We start from the raw sequence: 19900 nt of genomic DNA, 5'->3' as shown, positions 1-19900 counted from the left end.
GCAAACACAAAATGGAGCAGAGTGGAGGGTTTTTTTCACGGTTGCGCAGATCCTTAATTATATTTTGCCAATCGTAAGAAAGAAAACATTAGACATTACATTAGTGGCCACAGTCAAGTAAAATTGGATCTTAAATCAATTTGACTGCCTCGATACGATTCATAAGGATTATTTATAGCATCCTGAAACGTATCCTCCTCCATTGTATTTCAGGAGTTTGCTCTCGTACCTTATACACAGTGAGATCGTGCTCGCCGTCCCTCAGGGTGGTGCCGTCGTACCTCATCAGCTTCACGAAAGACAAGGCAAAAATCTTCTCCGATTTGTCTTTTGCTGCGAGGTGGAAAGAAAAACACAAGACATGGAGAGATTTTGCCCTTAGATGCGTTTTTTCTTTGTGTGTTTACATATTCAGGAATATTTATTTGGGGACATTAACCACAAAAGAGTAAGAAATATGATAAAAATCTACTTTGTAGGGAAAAGGTTCAGGTTGTGATCTACAAGCGCAAGGGAAGTGGCATAAATTCCACTTGTATCGTTTAGCCCTCGTAGTGACTAATTGTTGGGCTGATGGCCAGTGGAGAGAAAAGGCGAATATGCACGACATCCAACTGGGGTAAGTATGAGAAAGGAGTTCATTTTAGGCTACATTTCCTTTTGTGGGCCAATTAAAGTTACAATTGTGTTAAAGGTGCGCTGCTTTTTGACTTTAACTCAAGCTGTCACTTTAGATTTATGTTTACTTTGCTTCGCCGCATATTTTAGAGCAGAGGAGCTGCTACCGGCATAAATATGAAGGTAGATTTGGGGAAAAGACTAAAAAACATGATTTATTTTCCTTTTATTTCGATTTACTCACAGTCCTGAGATGAGCGGTGGCGAAAAGTGAAGCGCAAGTGGCTCCGGTTGACGTCTTCTATGGGGATCGCCACCTGGAAATTTCCGTGAGCAATTCAACAAACACGCCATTTTGTTTTGGTTAAGTGGTATACTAATTAAATACCTTAATGGTTTCAAACCACCGTGGCTGCTTGACTTGGTAGTAGATGACTGACTTGTACTCGCTGATCCCGTCGTCGCCTGCACCAGGAAAAATGACATTCTGGAAGATACAGAGTGAGGGGGGGCATCAATAAATATTATTATATAAGAAACCTGGAGTGAAATTGGATCATTCACCGTATCATATTTTAACACACGCTCATCTGCAGAGTGGTTGGGGATGACATAGCTGACAATCGGTGTGTTGCCGGGGGCGTTTAACTTGTTGCGAGTGACACAAAATTGCGTCCCTGCCAGGCTGCCAATTCCTCCCCTTCTGCAGTTGAGTAAATAAAAACACCCCCAAGCCACAAATACACATCATCAAAATGGCTGCGCTTTTCTCACTCGGTTTCAATCACACTTAGTGAATAAAATGCGCTCCACTTGCAAGCGTACGGGCCTTTTTCCCCATGCTTACACACCTGCCTGCAAAGCTCCCGAAAGCCTTGTGGATTTCATGGGTAAATGAGAAATTAATTATTTAAGGCGGTCAGCGTGTATATGGAGGGGGGGGGGGGGATCTGGCGTAGCGACGAGGCAAGGGCCCAATGGCTTTGTTTCCTCGCAATCTGAATTTTCGCACGTTGCCAGCTGACTCTCCGATGTTGAGCTGGTCCGACGCTAATGGCTTCTGACAAGTGGCAATTATGAGGAATAACTGAGCCCTCAGTTGAACGTGACAACCTTTTGGCGACAGAAGAATGATGCCAAAAAAAAAAATAATAATAAATCCACACTGACTTTGTAGGTTCCACTCTTGTTCAAGATAGCTCGCAAGTAAAGTCAACGATGTGACGCAGACAATCTTCCTCCCACGTTAGGGAAGTACAGCTCCCATGCTCCCTATTAGCCGACGGACCTCTGCAGTACAAAAGGTGTCGTCCCAGCAAGGGTTGGCAATAATTAAACATCCGGTGCAAAGAGGAAAAAAAAGGCCTGCCACTAGCTGAAGTCTCAAGTGGGCGCTAAAGCTTAATTAGGACACGAGACAGATGATTAAAAAATATCTTGCCGCTCTCGTATGCAAATTTTGGATGGAGTGATGAGACCAAATGCAAGTAAAAAGCTTTGGAGACTTGACGCGAACCAAAATATCTTCAATCATATATAGTAGTCATAATTTTTAAAAAGGAAACATTCTGCAACTTTGATATTATACCTCCAGTTTTTTGCCATCCTCGTCATACACCGACATGGTGACCTCCACGTTTTTGGGGGTGGTCTTGCTCCCCTTGTCAAAGTCTCCCTGGACCAGCGTCAGGTAGATGTCATTTCGTACGTCACCTTTTGAAAAGCAACAACAGGTCAGTGGAACAGGAAGTGGCCAAGCAGCAACTTTATGGCATTCAAGAAACCGGAAAAACACATTTGACAAAACCATAACATTTTACCAAACAAATACATCTTTGCGGTAAATAAAAACACATGAGTGTGATGCTAAAAGTGGATAACACATCATGAAATTCAGGGAAAATTGTTCCACAAACCAGGCATGATAATTTCCGGAAAGCCCATCTTGCGAGCTACGGCAGTGGAGCGGTCCACCAAGTGAGGGAAGTCCTTGCGGATCTGGTGGATGTCGCCCGGAAGCAGTTTGAGGGTCACCCACAGGCCTAATCATGATGACAAAAAGACAATTTTCGATGAAAAGGTTTCTTCAGCCGTCATCTGTACTGCTTTGAAGGTGTTTCGCTTCTCATCCAAGAGGCTTCGTCAGCGAACTAAAATTGTGCTGGTAGCTCTGGCCCTATATACATATTTCTACTGTCCAGAGGTGGCGGTGCCAGACTTCTGCTCTGATAGGTCCCTGCTCTAAAGTTGGGGGGAGCAGAGTACTATTTCCTGAGGCTACATTGATTACTTCTATTGTCCTGATTGATTATGGTCTACGACTGGCCTGAAAGGCCCATTTGCTCTGGTATCACCTCATCAGTATAACTAAGTCTATGTGGTAACGATCTCAGAAGTGTATTGTAAGCACGATGCAAATGAAACCTCACACCACCAAGTCGATTTTGAAGGGTTTTGCTGTTTTATGAAAATACTCCTTTCAAAACATCTAATGTGTTTTGTTTTTACTTTTGGCCTTTTTTACATGATGCCATCACTGAAAGGACACGGCTAGCTTTGCTTAGTGCTAGATTTATTTTGAGAAGGCTTTACAGCTTTGCAGCTGCAGACGGAGCCACGAGACACTTTGCATGTTTTCGCTTCCTGCACAGACGTGTCAAATCTGTGACCATATCTTAGTAGAAGAGGCGTGTCTGTTAATTAGCGGAAGTATGCCGTTACTATGGAGATGAGCGGGAGGTTATTTTAGGTGACAGGTGACAGTGTCAATGCTTGACGAAGGAAGAGCGCTTTTCCTGTGTCGATGTTGTATACGCTAGTTTACAATTCTCCAATCACGCATCATGTAAGCGATTACCTTGGCCTTTGTGATTGACTTCTTTGGCCGTGATGACTTTGTTGATGACCATCTGCAGGAAGTCGCTCTCGCCGGCTACCCTGAAACAGGAAATGGTAAAAAAAAACATGATAATTATGTACGTGTCATGTTTTCACAACAGATGCGCTGGTGATGCTGAGAAAAACTAGCGTAATGCGGGAAATGCTCATGACACAATGTCAGATTTACAAAATGTGGTCGCTTAACTCGTAGGGGCAAAATTTGGCGTCGCGCCGCGGCAATGTCCCTCGCCAGATATTGAAGTGCTAATATAAAAGCGAGCGTTTGTTGCCCAATGGTGCTTTGTGTGCGAATGTCAATGACTTTTCCTTTTTGGGTGCAAGCGCTGAGGATATGACTTTTAATGTGATGAGAGGATTAGTCCTAAAATAAAGGATTTGGTGTTATTTCTGCTCATTTTATTTTTCTTATTTTTATTCAGTGGAACCGCATTACATTGTTTTGTCTCTCTTAATCCAACTGGATTTTGACCTGCTGTTTTAAACCCACATTTATTCAGTCTTCCTTCATTAAATCGAAATTTAGTTGCAGTTTTAAAACCGCGTCTCCAAAAAAAAAATGATCCGGGTACAAATAAGTACTTAATTAAGAGCTTAGCCACGGAATGAATTAAATCAAGTCAAGGTAGCGCTGGGCAAAGCGCAATTTTTTTTTTGTTTAAACACATCAAGAACCTGCTTTGTCGCTGGACTGCAATGAGCATAATTTATGCAGACGGATGAAATTCCGGGTCAGCCGTTGGCCCCGTCGAAGCGTTTGCAATTATGCGGAAAATGGCGTTAAGCAAAAGGTTGCTCCGCCTGTCGGCGAGACTGGCAGCCCGTTAATGAGATTGCCTTAATTGAGTCAGTGGGGGGAAAAGGAGAAGTGCACGCCTCTTAAGGTCGGCGCTAATCAGGTGTCAAGGACTGGGGGGGGGACGGAATCGAAAGGGAGGGGGGGTTGGCCACAGAATGATGGCGTTGTGCACTTACGGCTGGAACGGGATAAAGTGCTGCTTGTCCTCGTCGTCCATTTTGCCCGTGATGATGTCAGTGACGTCCATGACTGGCGGGAGGGACAAGGAGAGCATTATTGGAATATTGTTGGGGCGCAGACACAAAATGGCTTCACAGTCAGGAAGACTCGTTGATTCCGCACATTAAAATATTATCAATACAATAGATTAGATTGAGTGTTTTTTTTTTAACTTTTATTTATTTGAATATTAACCTGCCACGCCAAAAGGTCTCCTCAGGCCCGACGTCAGCTTCTTGGTGTTGTTATCGCGCAGCTCCATGCGACCCACGCGCACGATCTGACACACAAAGCTGATCTTCTCGCGCTTCAGGTCTTCGCTGCCTAAATCCTGAGAGGAAATTACATCACAAATATGTGTGATGTTGTTTTTTTGGGTGGCGGGGGTTGTAAACGGGTGATCACATTCCATGGTAAAAAGTGACTGACGGTGAAAACGGCGCGTAGGTTGTGAAGCTGGTCGATGTCTTTCACTAGACCGGAGCTGGACCACTTGACCAGGTAGTTTTCGCTGCCGGAGAAATTAAAAATCAATCAATCAATAAATACGGCACAGTTTCCTCTCTCATCAAGTCCTCCTCGAGGGACTCACCTGATGAATTTGGACTCCACCGGGTCATAAAGCGACATAAGCACCTCAGCATCCTCTCCGATCTTGCACACCACGTTTTTTAGCGTGACAAAAAGCGCAAACGCCGGCGTGGAAGCAAACTTGGCCTGCCGACTCAGATCAATATTCTGTTTCTGTGACTGTAAGCAAAAGGAAGAATTTAAGAGCTTGCAAAGCATGGTTGCAGGCAGATATCCATCCAGGATTTCGTTAGTTTCACCTTCTCCTCTTGGATGCGATCCTCGATTTGCTTGGAAGCCGTCTCGTGAGCTCGGAACAAGTTGATGGTGCTTGTCAGTTCCGGGTCCAGAATATTTCCGTCCTTGTCCCGAACCACCAGGTCCAGATCCAAGTACCTGGAGAGAGAAAAAATAGCATCAAATTAGCTCTTTTCGTTTCACATTCCTCTATTATAGAATTCATCAGTTACACTGACAATGTCGACATTTCCAAAATCAAGCAAACCCTCACTTGTTGCCGTAGTCGATCTTGGACGTGACTTTCTGTTTGAGCTCGGAGAGCTCATCCTGCGGCAGCGTGCCCGAGAGGATTTGCGAACGCCATTCAATCAGGTCGTAGATCATATCCCGGACCGAGTTGAACATTTCGCGTTTGTCTCCCTGCAAGCATCCCAAATTTCCGTCAACGCGCTTGACGAGATCAATCGAACGAGAAAGAAGAAAGTTGCAACTTACCACGTACAAGTCGCGCCATATGGACGCCCATTCCCGTAATGTCGTGGTGACTTCCTGCACCAGCGGCAGCTCCGTGGGAACGACCGTCTCCTTTTGCCTGCGGTGACCGATGACAAATACAATGATTTACTCATGAATCAAAACGGAACCGCCCATGGACAGTGTTGGCTTTTTTTTTAATCCATTTTATTTATCGGTCAGGTGGGGAAACAAATATATTGCGCAATTCAGTGGCATCTTAGAACTATGTCGAAGTGAGGAAGAGAGCGACATAATAGTGAGATGGGGCAACTCAAGGTTTACAATCTCCACAATCATGCACCATCTCATCTTTGCACATTTTCAGCAGTCATCCTCCAACCTGTGAAAAGCCCGCAGGAAGCAAATCTCTGAATTCATTTTGAAAGGTCTCCAATTCGGCACCCCCTCGACAGGAGAGGAACATTATTACGCAATAATAGAAACACGCTGCTCAAGTACTGACCCGCTGCCCTCGACAGTGGCCTCTTTCAAGTGGATGTAACAGGCGGGGAAGATGCCCTGCCGGAATGGAGAACAAGCCTGACAGGTCAATGCAAAAAAACATGGACGGGGTCAAGAACTGGGTCAGAACTTGACTGTATTAACCCGACGCTCACCTTTCTGGATTTTCTCCTCAGCCTATGCCCTCGGTACCAGTCTGGGAATGAAAGAAAAAAAAAAGAATAGTGGACATGCGCAAAAAGAAATGCATGGTAGGTATTGCATCGGTGATGTCATACTTCCCTATGTGGGGAAAACGTCAGATTCGATCCGATTCTTACGTTCATGTGTCTCCAATATGTGCACCGTGTCGCCGATCTGCAGCGACAGCTCCTCTTCACCGCGGGCATCGTAGTTGTAGATGGCTGAAAAAGAGCAGAAGGGACTCTTATGTGGCGTGTATTGACAACAAGCGCCTACGCCGGCTAACGCTGACGCCGCAGTCATCGTCAACAGGCAGCGGGAAAGACCAAACATTGGAGGCGGTGTAAAACTCAGCAGATTTGCTTTTGACTGCCATGTTGTTTTAAATGTCAATCAGATAATATTCTAATGCAATTCATCAAATGCGCTAGTATCGTATTTTAATTAGCCTCGTGTGTCAGGTTGTCATCCATAAACACATGCCAGTGTTGTTTTTGCGGCCTCTAATAATAGAGAATTCGCCAGAGCCACTTGCTGACAATGTGAACAAAGACCCACAGGAAACGCATGCGGTTTGTTTCAAGTACACAAAAGGTATCGACGTGAGGCGAGGGCCCTGGAAAAAAAAATACAAATAAATAAAAGGCAACAGGGGTTTGGTCACTTTACCGCAGGGAGCGCTCCATTATGCCATCGCTAATGGCAGGAAATGCCTGTGTGTTTATTTTTAAGCGGGTTTGCATGCCGTGTCAAAATGTCCCAGCTTTGGTCAAATTCGGACTTGGGATCGGCTCTTTTTTTGTGAGGTTTGCTCGCAACAGAAAAGCGAATGTGTTTTAGGGATGCTTTGAAGGGCGGGGTCTTTGCAAAGCTGTCTATGGGCCTTGTCTTGCGCTCTGCGGTGGACGTGGAGTGTGTGTCTTTTGGAATGGATGAGTCACACTGAAAGAGACTACACTATTTCCTTGCCAAAATGATACACAGTTCATGTTCCCGCGCAAGATCCTATTTCCTTCCGACTTTACTGGAAGCTTTCCATCCATTGTGATTTGTTTAATATCTCAAGCGACATTTCCTGCTTGCTTGGCTGCGATCCAAAAAGGGGATATGATGGTGGGGTGGGGGGGTCTCTCCCTCTCTCTATACTTACACATTTTAGTCCAATCATGCCAACACTTTCATCGAAACGTCTTCAAGGGGCCGTTGTTTATAATTGGCTCAAGAAGAAACGGGGGGGGGGGGGGGGGGTCTTTGGGGCGTTGATTTCCTGTTGAGATTTCAGCAACTGCAAATGAGCGGCCTTGAGCTGCAGACTGAAAGTGCTCATGAAGCACCATCAGCGACAGACTCCAAAGTAATTTGCTTCCCCGCCGCCTTGGTGCGCGTACTGTACACTGAACCCCGCTACGTAGGTGTTGTTTGGAATTTGCCACTGGAGTGGGCTTAATGGCTGCAAATTGCTGGTTCCACACGGCGTAACGTAGAACGTCTGGACCGATAACTGAGGACTCTGCGTAAACAACCAAAATTATTTTCCCGGGGTTCCAAATAGGTGACATTTGGGCACCGCGATGATCAACCAAGCATGAGACTAAATATCCTTGTTGTCCAAAATGGCATCCAGGCCGAAATGTGACGAGAGTGATTTAACCGCCATGGAAAAGACGGGATAAACACAAAAATAACACATACTTAAGATGCTGTGGACAGCATGACCCCAATTGCCCAAGAGATGCTGAGCCTGTTGATTCGCAAATAAAATAAGAGGCAAGCACTTTTCAAAGCGCATCGGGGACTTTCATAACAAGCGTTGATAGACAGCCTTGAAGTGTCGGACTTGTGAGATTAGTTCTTGGTGCGCTGAAGAAGATGGGTTGTCCAGTGTCAAAGTCCCCCCTGATGGCTTATGAGCAAAACTCTGATAGATTAAAACGTTGCTGGCGGTGCAGCGGCAAACACATCATGCCTAAAAGTTTGTTGTTAACCTTTTAATCAACTTTGCGAGCTTATGTATGACCCAAACTTTCGAGAGTCACGCTAGCATTTCACTGAAAACGACCCATCCCACCCAAAAAAGAAAGTAAATCGGGTGGAAAAAAAATGCATCCAAATTAACATTCTGCTAACAAACAAAGAATTTCACACAAATGGGCTCAATTTCAACAAGGAGTTTGATCAAAATGGATTCGAAAAACTTTTTTTCTGCGCTTTTCCACAGTGGCATTATTTTCTCAGTTAAATAATAAAAAGTAAAATGTGGGAAGCTGGAGGAGGGGGTCCCACTTTCACGCAACAAGCCACCTAATAGAAGTTGACAGTCAGGCGGCTCTGCTGCATTTTTTTATCACCAAGGCCCGTCTAAATTATGTAATGATGCCGGTCGACGTGGTTGAACTTGGTTTCACACCGACATCACGGACGCTATTGGACCATCTGTCAAGTCGGCAAAGGGTGCGCACACAGCGGGGGCACCACGGCAGACAATACCAGGGCTGTTTGGATCAATACCGTCAGGGGAGCGCAGTGGGGAATATTATACACTGTCACACCGGTTCCACTGTATCCTTGGCACGCTTTGTAAAAAAAAAAAAAAAAAACAGAATTGTGCTTGCCAAACTGAAGCCCCCTTGACGCCATCTGTCAAAAAACAACATTTCCAAGTTGTTGCTCTTTAAAAACTTCACGGACATGGAACTGGAAGATGTTTTGGGTCATCTGCGCCGCAGAAAACCACAATCACCGATCGGAAAGACTTATCTAATCATTCAAAAAAGAGGCGGACAACCAATACTGAGATACAAACCCTCAGCTGATGAGATACATTGTTCAAAAAGTGGCTATTCCCTCATTCCATGATTTTCATCCAACCCGTAAACAAAGACATTTGGACTCCCTTGATTTAGTGTCATTTGTGACACATCCCAGGTACTGACTTTCACTATTTAGCTCACCCTGATGTGATTTATCACATTAGCAAGGACCTTGTCCAGGGAAGTGGAGTAAAGTGCAACAGTGAAGTACATAAGTTTGCGGTGCAAAAAGTTGCATTCCCAAAGCTGAAGTGGAAGAGTTTGGAAGTTGATTGAGGTCGTGATTGAGGCCCCTTTCGTCCGTCTGCAGCGGAAACAGCAGCTGAGGCGCGCCTCAGAACATTTCCCTGCGTCTTCATCGCCACTGCCACCGCGCAAAAGAAGCGTTTCCAGCCATTCCGCTTCAAAAACGCGCTGTCAAAACTAGCTCGCACGATCTCCGAATTGGAAGGAGAAGCCGGACATTGGCGATCGCGTTCGGCTTGACAGTATCTTCTGTTCCCGTCCCTTCCTAACTTGTTCAATGTGAGAGCTAATAGGCGCTAACGATGGAGTTGCTTCTTTTGCTTTGTACTTACCAACGCCGTACTTTTCCTTCTTGGTGGGCACCCAGCGAGACATGCTCCAATCTTTTTCCCTCGAATCCACGAGGCAGCTCAGTCGAGCCTAGTCGATCGTAAAACGCTCGACTTTTGCTTCACTTTCTACAGAGAGTTGTGCAGCTACTCCGGGTCGCCATTTTTTTCCTGCAGCTGACTCTTCCACCAGGGGGAACCACGGGAACTTTTTAAAAACTTTTTATTTTACCTACCCGGCATGGAAAAAAAATAGTTCTTATTTTTTGTATCATTATGCACACATCACTCAATTTTACTCCATTCAACAGCATGACTGGCTTGATCTGTTCGAGTGGACAAACAATCGTTAAACTGTAGTATTTATGAATCGGCGTATTATTGTAACAACAAAACAGAGTTCTCCGTTAATTTCTAACACATTCAATCTATATATATTTTTCAACATTTCGCTGATTGGAAAACACATAAGCCACATTGCAAGTGCATTACGTAACCAATTGAGTCATGTTGTTTCTTTGTTGCTAGGTAGAATTTAGGCTGCATTTCAATTTAACGGTGTGGTAGGGTGACGTCGGGTGTTTTTATATTTAAACAAATGGGTGGTCAGCCAATATTTTTAGGGAGTGAAAACATTTTATGACTTAAAAATGTCCAATACTGTACATCCAAAAGCAGGTCCAGGAACGTTGGCTAATATATTTACTTGGATATTTTAACTCGTCACTTGTCACCAGGCAGAATCCACGTGCGTATGTGCAGTTTGCATTACATCACCACTTTACTGCTATAGAAAGTATTACATGTTATAAATTTAGTCACAAAGGGGTATAATGGGCCAAGAATAAAAATATACAGATCTAAAGAATATAAACAACTATTCACCTTGTTGTTAAACCATCATCTGGATTTATTGTTGGTATTCTTAAATGTAAACCCTTGAAATTATAGTAAATTCCTCTACCACAGGCCAAAGTTTCTTTTTTTTAATCGTGGAACAATGATCTTGAAACATAAAAATCCCCAACTGTTGGAAGACAAATAGTGTGCTATTGAATTGTGCGATTTTAAGGTACTCTACCATATCGCCAATGTTCATTCGGCGTTTATGCGCACATTACGTACTCATGCTGTGTGAGGACTCTCTCAATTATGCACCTCCCGTCTTGCCCACACCCCAGATGGCTAATGTTTTTTTGGGGGTGCTTGTATTCCCTCGTAAAACAATATATAAGCTTTATGCACTGTTGGGAGGAGAGAAAACATGCAAAGACAACAGCTTTACGAAGGTTAATATACGAGATGAGATTAATTAAAGCAGTAAAATATATTCACACCAACAAAAGTCATTATAAAACTCACCTATACCGAATGTGTCTTTTCAAATGGCAATTTATTACTGTTGTACTGTTAGATTATTTTATGTCACGTCGTTATTGGTGCAAGGAGGGCCGTATTTTAAAATTACGTTTATGACTTATAAAGGTTGTTTTGTCCACAACAAAGTGAAAACACATTTTTAAAATTTGTATTTATGTATATTTTTAAGAAAATCTCAACGCCGTCAACCTTTCACGCACTGAGCCGCGCCACGTGCATCCCAGTTGACTGTTTCAAGAGCTTTGAGAAGGTCACATGGCACAGACAGAAGCTCCAGGACAAACCAGCCTCATCATCATCTGCTGATCACAAGATCCCTGGGACGGACGGGCCCAAATCGGAGGGGGGAGTCTACAAGGAAGCGGGGTCGGGTGTGTATTTTTTTATTTTTTATTTTTTGCTGTCACAAAATCATATCATTAGCATGAAGAATCATTTCATCTGGGATGCTCGCGTTGCATAGTTTATGTGGAAATGAAAATGTTTCATGAAAACACAAACAGTTTCAACAAAATGTTCCAAAATCCTGATTTGGTTCGTTCTTGGATCAACAAGTGTTTGTTTTCTCCTCAATCTATACCCCCCAGTGCCTTCTTGGATCGTCCCATCGCCCCCATCATGCTCAGTAACGCCTTTGTTTGGCTGAGCATCCCTCACACTACATGCCTTGACTGGGGACGCCACCCTGTGGCATCTCATTGATTGAAAACTATCTCCGTCTAACATCCAAATTTGGGCGCAAGTGGAAAAAAAAGGAGTGTAAGTATTGATCGATGCAATTGACACGCATTCGACTTGAACACGGGTTGCCTCCGCTGTAAAAGTGTTTGATCGCAGCCTGAAACCGGAGACTTTGGCGTGGTTACCTGAACCGCTAAACGGATGACCCTCCGAAGGCCAGCTGCTCACCTGCCTATAGGCTGGAGGAGGTCCGCTCGCCCTCAAAGCGCCATGGAGGGCGTCCAAGTGGACGGCTGGCTCCAGCAACTCCGCAAAATGCAGGACGACAGAGAATCAAGTGATGGAAATTGGAGACCGTACCGGACTCCGTCCTTCAGCGGGATCTCGTCGTCCAGCGGCAACTTGACGAGAGGTTCCGCGGGCAGCCCGGAGTCCCACCAAAGCGAGTTATTCGTCCCAGTGGGTCGCAGGGGGAGTCTGGAAAGGGTTCATATCTCACAGACGCCCAAAAAGGAACAGTCCCAACTCGGTGATGTTACGCCGGTGAAAACCGGGTGGCTCCCGATTCAAGGGAGAGTGATGAAGGTGGAAGATTCGCCGGAACGAAGAAAAAATGTTTCCACACATTTTGCTGCCCAGGTAAGGCAACGGGCGTCTCACATCCAACAGACTCAACGTTTTCATCCCAGCAAAAGTAAAATGAGATCAAAGTCGTTGGACCCTTGAGAGGGAGAAAATACCCATATTTTGGATCATACGCAAATTGCAGCACAAAGTTGAAATGGTCGAAGCTAACTTGATTCAAGAGTATTTATTCTTTACGCTAGACTACCTTATTAAAGCACGTTTTTGTCACGAATCGGACCCGCAGGATTTGTTATTGTAATCCTCACAGGCTTTGCGGACTCTCAAACCTGTAAGTCGCAATTGTCCAAAGTGGGGACTCAAGTAAATAAATAACATTAAATAAAAAAAAATAAAAAAAACAGGGAGAAAGAGTGCCTCAGGGAGCTGTTTGTCGCAAACTCGCCGCATCGCATCCCTTTTGAAAAGAGCTTACTGTGCGTTATTTCTTCAGGTTTTACGACTGCTTTGGAGCTCAGGCGCAAGAGAGAGGGGAAAAAAGACGCTTCATGTGTGGCAAATTGTAAACAATATGTGACTTTTCAATCGATCAGTTGCTTTTCATAAAACAACCGCCAGGCCTCTTCTGCTGGACAATGGAAACTCATGACCTTTGACCTGCTACTAATGTGAAAGCTTGACGCGGCTAATTTCTCTTTTTAATGTTATTTTTAGGTGAAACTGAAACAGCCAATCACGCCGACGTTTCTGAAGAGTCGAGGAACCTTCAGCCTCCATCAAGGTTTGTGCTCATCCCGGATGATGATGATGATGATGATGATGATGATGGAGAGCGGCTGTTGCCCCTTTGCCGTGTCACGACTGCTTTGGCGGGATCGCGTTTGATGGAAAAAAGGAGAAAAAAGAAGCTAGTCACCTAGCGGCGGAAACACAAGACGAGATGTAGACTGATTGAATTTGTGGCCTAACCTCTACTAATCTTCAAGCATGGCAGTCCGTCACTCAACCGCCTTTATAACCCGCCATCCCGTTGTTGTTTCTGCATCGATTATCCCGTCAAGACCCCCCGTGGAGCCTCTCGCGGGAATCAAAATAATTTCTCCTCGTCGACTGGGAACACGGATGTAAGCACAGTGGAAAAAAATAATCAATAGGGAGGTGATAAATGACTAGCTCCAAGCTAGTTGACGATGTTCATCATATCAATCGCTTCATCGAAATCTTCCAAATTTGACACGTGGATGACAGGTAGGATGGGTAATTTTTACCCGTGTGCCCCCGGCGTTCTGTTTGGCTAAAGCTTAACAGTGTGAGGAATAGATTGGGAGGATGGGCACTAATGCCGCCGGAGTAATGACAAGATTCTCCAGGAGGCACAAATTAGCGTGGGGGGTGTGAAAATAGGGTCGGGCGGGGGGTGTTGATTTTGCTGCCGAGACACAAATGAGACATCGGGTGAGTCAGATGGAATGCGGCGAGGCACTTTCCTGTCTAGCAGCGTCGCCGAAAAACACATTATTTGTGTTATTATATTTTTTTTTTGCCGCAATCACACGGTGCAAAAAGTGGTGGCGTTTTCAAAAGTTTGTGTCCAAAGCAAATCGGAATCGGTGGTATCACCCCGAAATTGTCGCCATGGCAACAGATGCAGCAGCCGATGGAAATTCTACACTCTCTAATAAAGTCGCATCTAAGCTAATAATGGTGACAAATCACGATTCAAGATTTTAGCCGTACACTTATTTTTAAACAAATTGACCCCCAAAAAGTGACCTGCAATTATTTTGCCTATCTGTGAAAAACGCCACGGGAAAAAGTGTCGCAGGGTCGACGCTGCGTTCACTTTTCCAAGCTAACATCCATTATTGACAGTGTCAACACTGTGGCTGTGGATTGTGAGGCAAGACAAATAGATGCGTGTGTGCGTGTGTCAGGCCGAAAAAGGAGAAATACACGTTGTGACCATTTGTTTTGCCCTGACGTTCTTTGCCGTAGAGGGCCAGGCGGAGAGGAGTCCGCGCGAGACGTGGCGGACTGCCGACCGGTCGTCCCCTGTCATCAAAAAGGTACCGCACATTTTTTGGACCGCCGTCGATGAGTATGGTGGAAAACTACTGAACAACATGCTCGTCATGAACTTTGCTTCAAAACAAAATACAGGTAACATCCGACGGTCGTAAGTCAAAATGGTCGTAAGTCGAAATCCATTCGAATTGTTGAATAGAGACTCGGAGGCTAAATGACTCACAAACTGCCCCTTCTAGTGCCATCACACGGTCGATTGCTGTGCGAGAGTGACATGCTGGCTGGCCAAAATTGTCAAACACGTTGCGGGCCTGCTAGCGCGTTGCAGTGCAAGGCGTGGACTTAAACATTTTCAAATGGAGGTTGTGGTCGTAAGTACGAGTGTCGTAAGTCGAGCTGGTTGTAAGTCGGATGTTACCTGTAATTAGCTGATAAATTAGATCTTAGTTTTTGGAGTATGATAAATTTTTCTGCTCAGTATCGAAAAACCGTTTTGCAGGGCCCTTAAAGTTTGCCTATTTTGTAACACCGCCACCATTTTTCTTATTGTTCCTGTTCCTGCTGAAATATTAGATGTTATCCAAGCTGTCTAACGTCCGAGCAAAACTCTCTTCACAAGTGTCGCACAAGAGCAAAAATGCCTCGACAAGCCGGGACGCGGTGCATCGGTAATTCCTTGGTGCTCGATAAACGTGTCAGAGGCCTCGGAAGACGTGCCGCTCTTTTGCTTTCTGGCCTTTTTATTGAGCCTGGAGTCTCATTGTTATTCTGCGAGGGGATGAGTCGCAGACGCCGTGTGCTGCATCGGTCTCACTCGCTGCCTCCGTGGCTGGCGGGGGCCATCGAATGTGTCGAGCCCCGAGTCATCTGACCGGAGAATCAACAGCAAAAACCACGAAGGAAGGCAAAGCAGCTGAGACTCTCTTTAGAAAAGCCGTCATACTATAGAGACCTCATGCTTGATGAATAAAACCAAGGTCATTTTCTATAGGGGAGGGTATCCCGTGTTACGTGACATCGAGACATGGTTGGCGTCGGCTTTCTAAAACTACTTTTCATCTCCCATCGCATCTTCAGGTGTTAGGTGAGCAAAGCTATGCTTCTCCTGAGCAGGGAAGGACTGGAATCTGGAAAGCACTGAGAAGAGGCTGGAATAGTAACAGGGTGTCAGGGACTCTGTCCAGACCACCCCCGACGGAGATCCTTTCGGACCCATATCAAGAATCACCTCGTGTAAGAAGAGCAGAAGATCCCCCGCGGAGTCCTCTGAGAAATTCTCCGCGGGGGAGTTCTCCTGGTCAGTATCCGGTGTTTAGTAAAATAAACAATCATTGTTTGTCAATGGCCGTTCATGTTGCTGTTCAAATATTCTGCGCATAGACTCCCAAAAGAAGTCGAGCAGAGTAGGTGAACCTTCGCTATGTCGTCCCCTGACGACTTCCGCCCAGTACAAAGTGCCTGATCATTCCGGCGGTGCGAGCGGACATCCATCGGTGACGCAGCCGTACAGGCGCCACAGCTTACAGTCGCAACACATCCAGACCACGTCCGTGCCTACCACTCTCATCGCCCGTAACCAAGTGGGATTCTCATCCATCACCATCTCCAGTCGGAAAGTCAGTCGCTCGGCCAGTTTGACTTCGTCGGACAGGCCTCCCGGCCAATTTGTCCACTCTCAGCCCGACGAACCCATGGACCGACGAAGTAAGGCGACCATCGTCAAAGTAACCGAACAGAGGACCAGCGTCAGCTCCGCCCCCGTGATCCTACGGAGAAAGCCCGCAATCATCAAAGTGACAGAGCATAAGGAGATTTACAGTCCCAGGACTCCGAGCAGGAACAGTTTTGGAGCAGATGGCAAAGAAAACGAGAACTGGAGGCTACTAGAAAGTCCAACTCATGTTGAGTCTGGGGCAACGGTACAAAATGGTGACTGTACTCCTGCGGAGTTTGCCGCACAAGAACCCAAGGGACCGCCTGTCAGAAAATGGAGCTTGGGACTCCCACGGGAGAACTTTCAGGAAACCCCAAAGAAAGACCACCGGGAGGCATTTGCCGCTCGATGGAGCTCAACTCCGTGCCTTACCCTCATTCAAACTCCGGGTAGGTTTGACAGGCTTCTTTATATCAGCATTTCTTTTCTACGCATGTTTAAAGGCTGCCGAAAACTAAAAATAGCGGCGCTTAGTCTTGCTGTTCAACACTCTGGGGCTTGAATTCTTCAACTATACCGCTGACTCCATTGCATCCAATAGATTTCTTCATCTGCTTTGACTTGGTGCTCGGTGTCGCTTCCAACGACATTCATACTCATTGAAAATCCAAATATTGCTCCTTGACGGTTTTCGCTCGTGTCCTTGGGGAGGTTAGACAACATGATCCTCGCACTAACAAATCTGTTTCACTATGTAAAGGAAGCAGCGAGTGCGCATGTTGCTCGTTTACTATGCGCAGTGAATACAATACATATTATTTTATATAGCGCTTTAACAACAGCTAAAGCGGTAACAAAACGATTCACATGGACAGCTATTATATACAGGAAATAAAGCAGTCAAAAAGATAGAAAGCATCAGAGAGTGAAACTAAGATAAGTCGGAATCATGCTGAGTTGTTTTAAATCAGCTTTTGCTGGCTTTTGCAGACCCTCACCAGTCTCCAGAGGAAGTCCTGGCCCTAAACGCGGCCGCCATCATCGCCAACATCAAACTCCAGCGGCAGCTCAGTAAGAAGAAACCAGCGGCCTGCGATTCCGAGGGAGATCCCGACGCCTCCCCGCAGGGAAATTCAGGTGCTCTTATTACTCCTCAAATGTAATCATCACTTCCCGGCCTTGATGAAACATTGATCTCGGTCACAAAGACCTGAAAATGTTGCAAGCGCCGCAGTTTGTCTTCCACCTTTGGTGGAATGCGACGGCAATCGCCGGCCGCGTAAATGAAAGCAAAAAGCATGCGATTCTCTTTTCCTCGCCGGCAGTCAAGGGACGGTGCTCAACGGCAACCACCGACGTTCCTACCCGAGATCAGCCTTGTCCTGAACATGCACCTACCAATTTTGACCTTGAAAAATCCCATCCCACTATTTCTCTCCAGGTGAGGAAATCCTAAAATATGTTTTGGGTCATTTGAGCTCTTTTCAGGGGTCTTTCAAAACTGAACTAGTCGGGAGATCTGGCGACATGCTGGAGTAGTTATTCTGAATTTTTGCCAGGAAAAAGGCCCATATCTTGAATGGCAGTGAAGAAGTTAATCATCCCCATATTGAAATCACGGGTTATTTAGAGATCTCGGTGGAAAATATCTCGAGGCTATGTGAACTAGTTATAACAGAGAGGGAAAAAATGTGATTTGGATGTGTGCAGGAAGCCCTGCTGAAATCCAAGCCCCGTTTTATCGCTCGCTCACAGGAGCGCGTGCAAAACATGGCGAAGAAGGCCCAGGAAAGGAAAGAGCGATCCAGGGCAGGTGCTGCTCGCACACCCAGAGGACCTCAGCAACAGGCCCGCTCCATCAATGGTAAGAAGAGCAAATTGTGCAGTTTATAAGAACTCATTTTTATGCCATGCAGCTGGGAAATACTTTAATCGACTTTTGTGTTAGGTAAGCAAAACTGCATGGACATAAATGTACCTCTTTTGAGGTATCTAATTATTTTTATCATCTATATTTAATAGGGTAAACCATACAGCGATGCTCAAGCATTTCCAGTAAACGCGAACTTACTGCCCTCTTGCGGACATTATTTAATACTACAACAACACACATTTTCGTGACCTATTTTTTAAACGCTTTTTCAACGTTACTTTTCACATGTTTAGACTGTTAAACGAATATTTTAAGATGTTAGTACATTCATAAAAAGTATGCATGTTTTTTTCTTTTTTCTTTCTAGATAATCTTTTAAAATCCAGAGAAGGAACCAAGGAGCTCAAATCCAACCGGTCAGGAATTGGGTGATGCATGCGTTAAATATGAATGTAATATTAAATTAGAGGGGGGCAATCGCCTTTTTTCACATTTACTTCATAGCAGGCCACTAACAGAAGTAAAGAGGCGAAAAGAGGAAGCGAAGAAGAAGAAGGAGGCCTGTTTGACCAATAGACAGCGAGCGGAGCATTTCAAAAAGGTACCGTGCACATATGTGCACAAAGAACTAATATATTTGTATTTTATATTTATATATACAGTACTATTTTCCCCTTTGTTTTGTAATGTTTATGGATATTCTTTATGTTCCACCAGAGGGAAGTATTGCCTCACATTTGACAGTCCCAAATGCCACAAAGCTATTTTTGTTGGTGGAAACAATGCTCTCATTTATGTGGTGGCAATTAATTTTAGTGTCTGCAACGTGGCATCCAAAGTATAATAAACAATCGATTAGATTTATGTGATTGGCTTGACTTTCGACCATGCACTTCCCGTCTCTCCATGATGTGTCTTATTTTGTCTACATTGGAACAAAGGTGTCCATTATTGTGCTTCAAATTCACGTTATATTTATTTATTTGTTTATTTACTGTCCCGTATTACTCCATGTGTTCATATTTTCTGTTTTGTAGAAACTTTTGGATCAGATTCTCCACAGGAGCAGCAACTGACTGTCGACTGACGGGATTTTCCACATTTATACATTTTTGTATCAGTGATAATACTTTTTTTTCGCAGTTCTTTTTCGTTTTTTGTTACATGGCATATGATCAACCCCCTTGCCAACAAATGAACCACCGCTGTGCCCCACTGGTGGTCCAAAAGCAGACGGCCATCCCGTGGCGGCAGTGCCAAGCTATGAAGCGGCAAGATGGCCGAATGTGACCTCTTTGCCACATTTTAACGAAGAGCAAGCGATTAGAATGGCGCCTTTGTCCCCCATGCACAGTGGCTGTTTCTTACAGCGCGCAGCCAAAGTACATGAGTGTGTCTCAGAAGCTCAGCTGAGATATGAAGACTGGAAATGGGCAACCTCATTTTTCACTTAAGGGCTAAAATGAAGTGATCGGATGACGACTGTACTAAATTAAGGTCAAGTTCTAATTTTTGACATTGAGGGTGTGGCCCCTTTATTGCACTCTATACTTTTCCGGATCCATATGTCTGACACTATGATAGCCGAAACGATCCCACCCATGAATGGCCAAAAGCATGCCGGAAAGTCCGATTCAGAGATTGAAGACTCAAAAAGGAATTGAAGTATTGCTTCAGTGTGGGTGCGGATGCATCTGGTTATGTGAGTGGGTTACTATCCATAAATAAAAAAATAAATAAAAATAAAAATTCGAGGTAGGGTCACTTTTAAGGTGACACTGTCCAACTCAAGTTTTATTCATTGTCTACGTG

General features: G+C 44.9%; 2 protein-coding genes across 5 annotated transcripts in view; one reads left to right on the top strand and one right to left on the bottom strand.

The window, feature by feature from the left end:
- dock1 (dedicator of cytokinesis 1) overlaps window positions 1-10089 on the bottom strand; it is a 42827-nt gene extending 32738 nt beyond the window's left edge. Inside the window, exons 1-17 of one of the 2 annotated variants that reach the window (XM_089014837.1) lie at window positions 9894-10089; window positions 6643-6726; window positions 6478-6518; window positions 6324-6400; window positions 5840-5936; window positions 5616-5764; window positions 5365-5500; window positions 5127-5284; window positions 4964-5045; window positions 4730-4865; window positions 4492-4564; window positions 3476-3555; window positions 2535-2660; window positions 2207-2331; window positions 1007-1105; window positions 863-935; window positions 230-333 (exon numbers count right to left, since the gene is read on the bottom strand). In XM_089014837.1, the coding sequence (XP_088870963.1) occupies window positions 230-333; window positions 863-935; window positions 1007-1105; window positions 2207-2331; window positions 2535-2660; window positions 3476-3555; window positions 4492-4564; window positions 4730-4865; window positions 4964-5045; window positions 5127-5284; window positions 5365-5500; window positions 5616-5764; window positions 5840-5936; window positions 6324-6400; window positions 6478-6518; window positions 6643-6726; window positions 9894-9936 (1683 nt within the window). In that variant the 5' untranslated portion in view covers window positions 9937-10089. The remainder of the gene's footprint in view (window positions 1-229; window positions 334-862; window positions 936-1006; window positions 1106-2206; window positions 2332-2534; window positions 2661-3475; window positions 3556-4491; window positions 4565-4729; window positions 4866-4963; window positions 5046-5126; window positions 5285-5364; window positions 5501-5615; window positions 5765-5839; window positions 5937-6323; window positions 6401-6477; window positions 6519-6642; window positions 6727-9893) is intronic. The other variant, XM_089014838.1, reaches the window with a different exon arrangement.
- lg15h10orf90 (linkage group 15 C10orf90 homolog) lies at window positions 9666-19820 on the top strand. Of its 3 annotated transcripts, none has more exons than XM_089014842.1 (14): window positions 9666-9840; window positions 11440-11641; window positions 11858-12029; window positions 12108-12590; window positions 13251-13317; window positions 14532-14602; window positions 15639-15858; window positions 15942-16664; window positions 17206-17352; window positions 17541-17656; window positions 17971-18079; window positions 18456-18504; window positions 18593-18689; window positions 19126-19820. In XM_089014842.1, the coding sequence occupies exons 4-14, from the start codon at window positions 12153-12155 to the stop codon at window positions 19162-19164; spliced, it is 2076 nt and encodes a 691-aa protein (XP_088870968.1). In that variant the 5' UTR covers window positions 9666-9840; window positions 11440-11641; window positions 11858-12029; window positions 12108-12152; the 3' UTR covers window positions 19165-19820. The 3 variants fall into 3 exon arrangements, with proteins under 3 accessions (XP_088870968.1, XP_088870965.1, XP_088870966.1); XM_089014839.1 differs by having other exon boundaries at window positions 9669-9840; window positions 17926-18079; XM_089014840.1 differs by having other exon boundaries at window positions 9670-9840; window positions 17926-18079; window positions 18596-18689.
- The last annotated feature ends 80 nt before the right edge of the window (window positions 19821-19900 follow it).

The sequence above is a fragment of the Hippocampus bargibanti genome, linkage group LG15, assembly GCF_051943395.1.
Source record: "Hippocampus bargibanti isolate YZ-2025 linkage group LG15, ASM5194339v1, whole genome shotgun sequence".
NCBI classification, from domain to species: domain Eukaryota; kingdom Metazoa; phylum Chordata; class Actinopteri; order Syngnathiformes; family Syngnathidae; genus Hippocampus; species Hippocampus bargibanti.
This window is presented reverse-complemented; position numbering and strand designations above follow the sequence as displayed.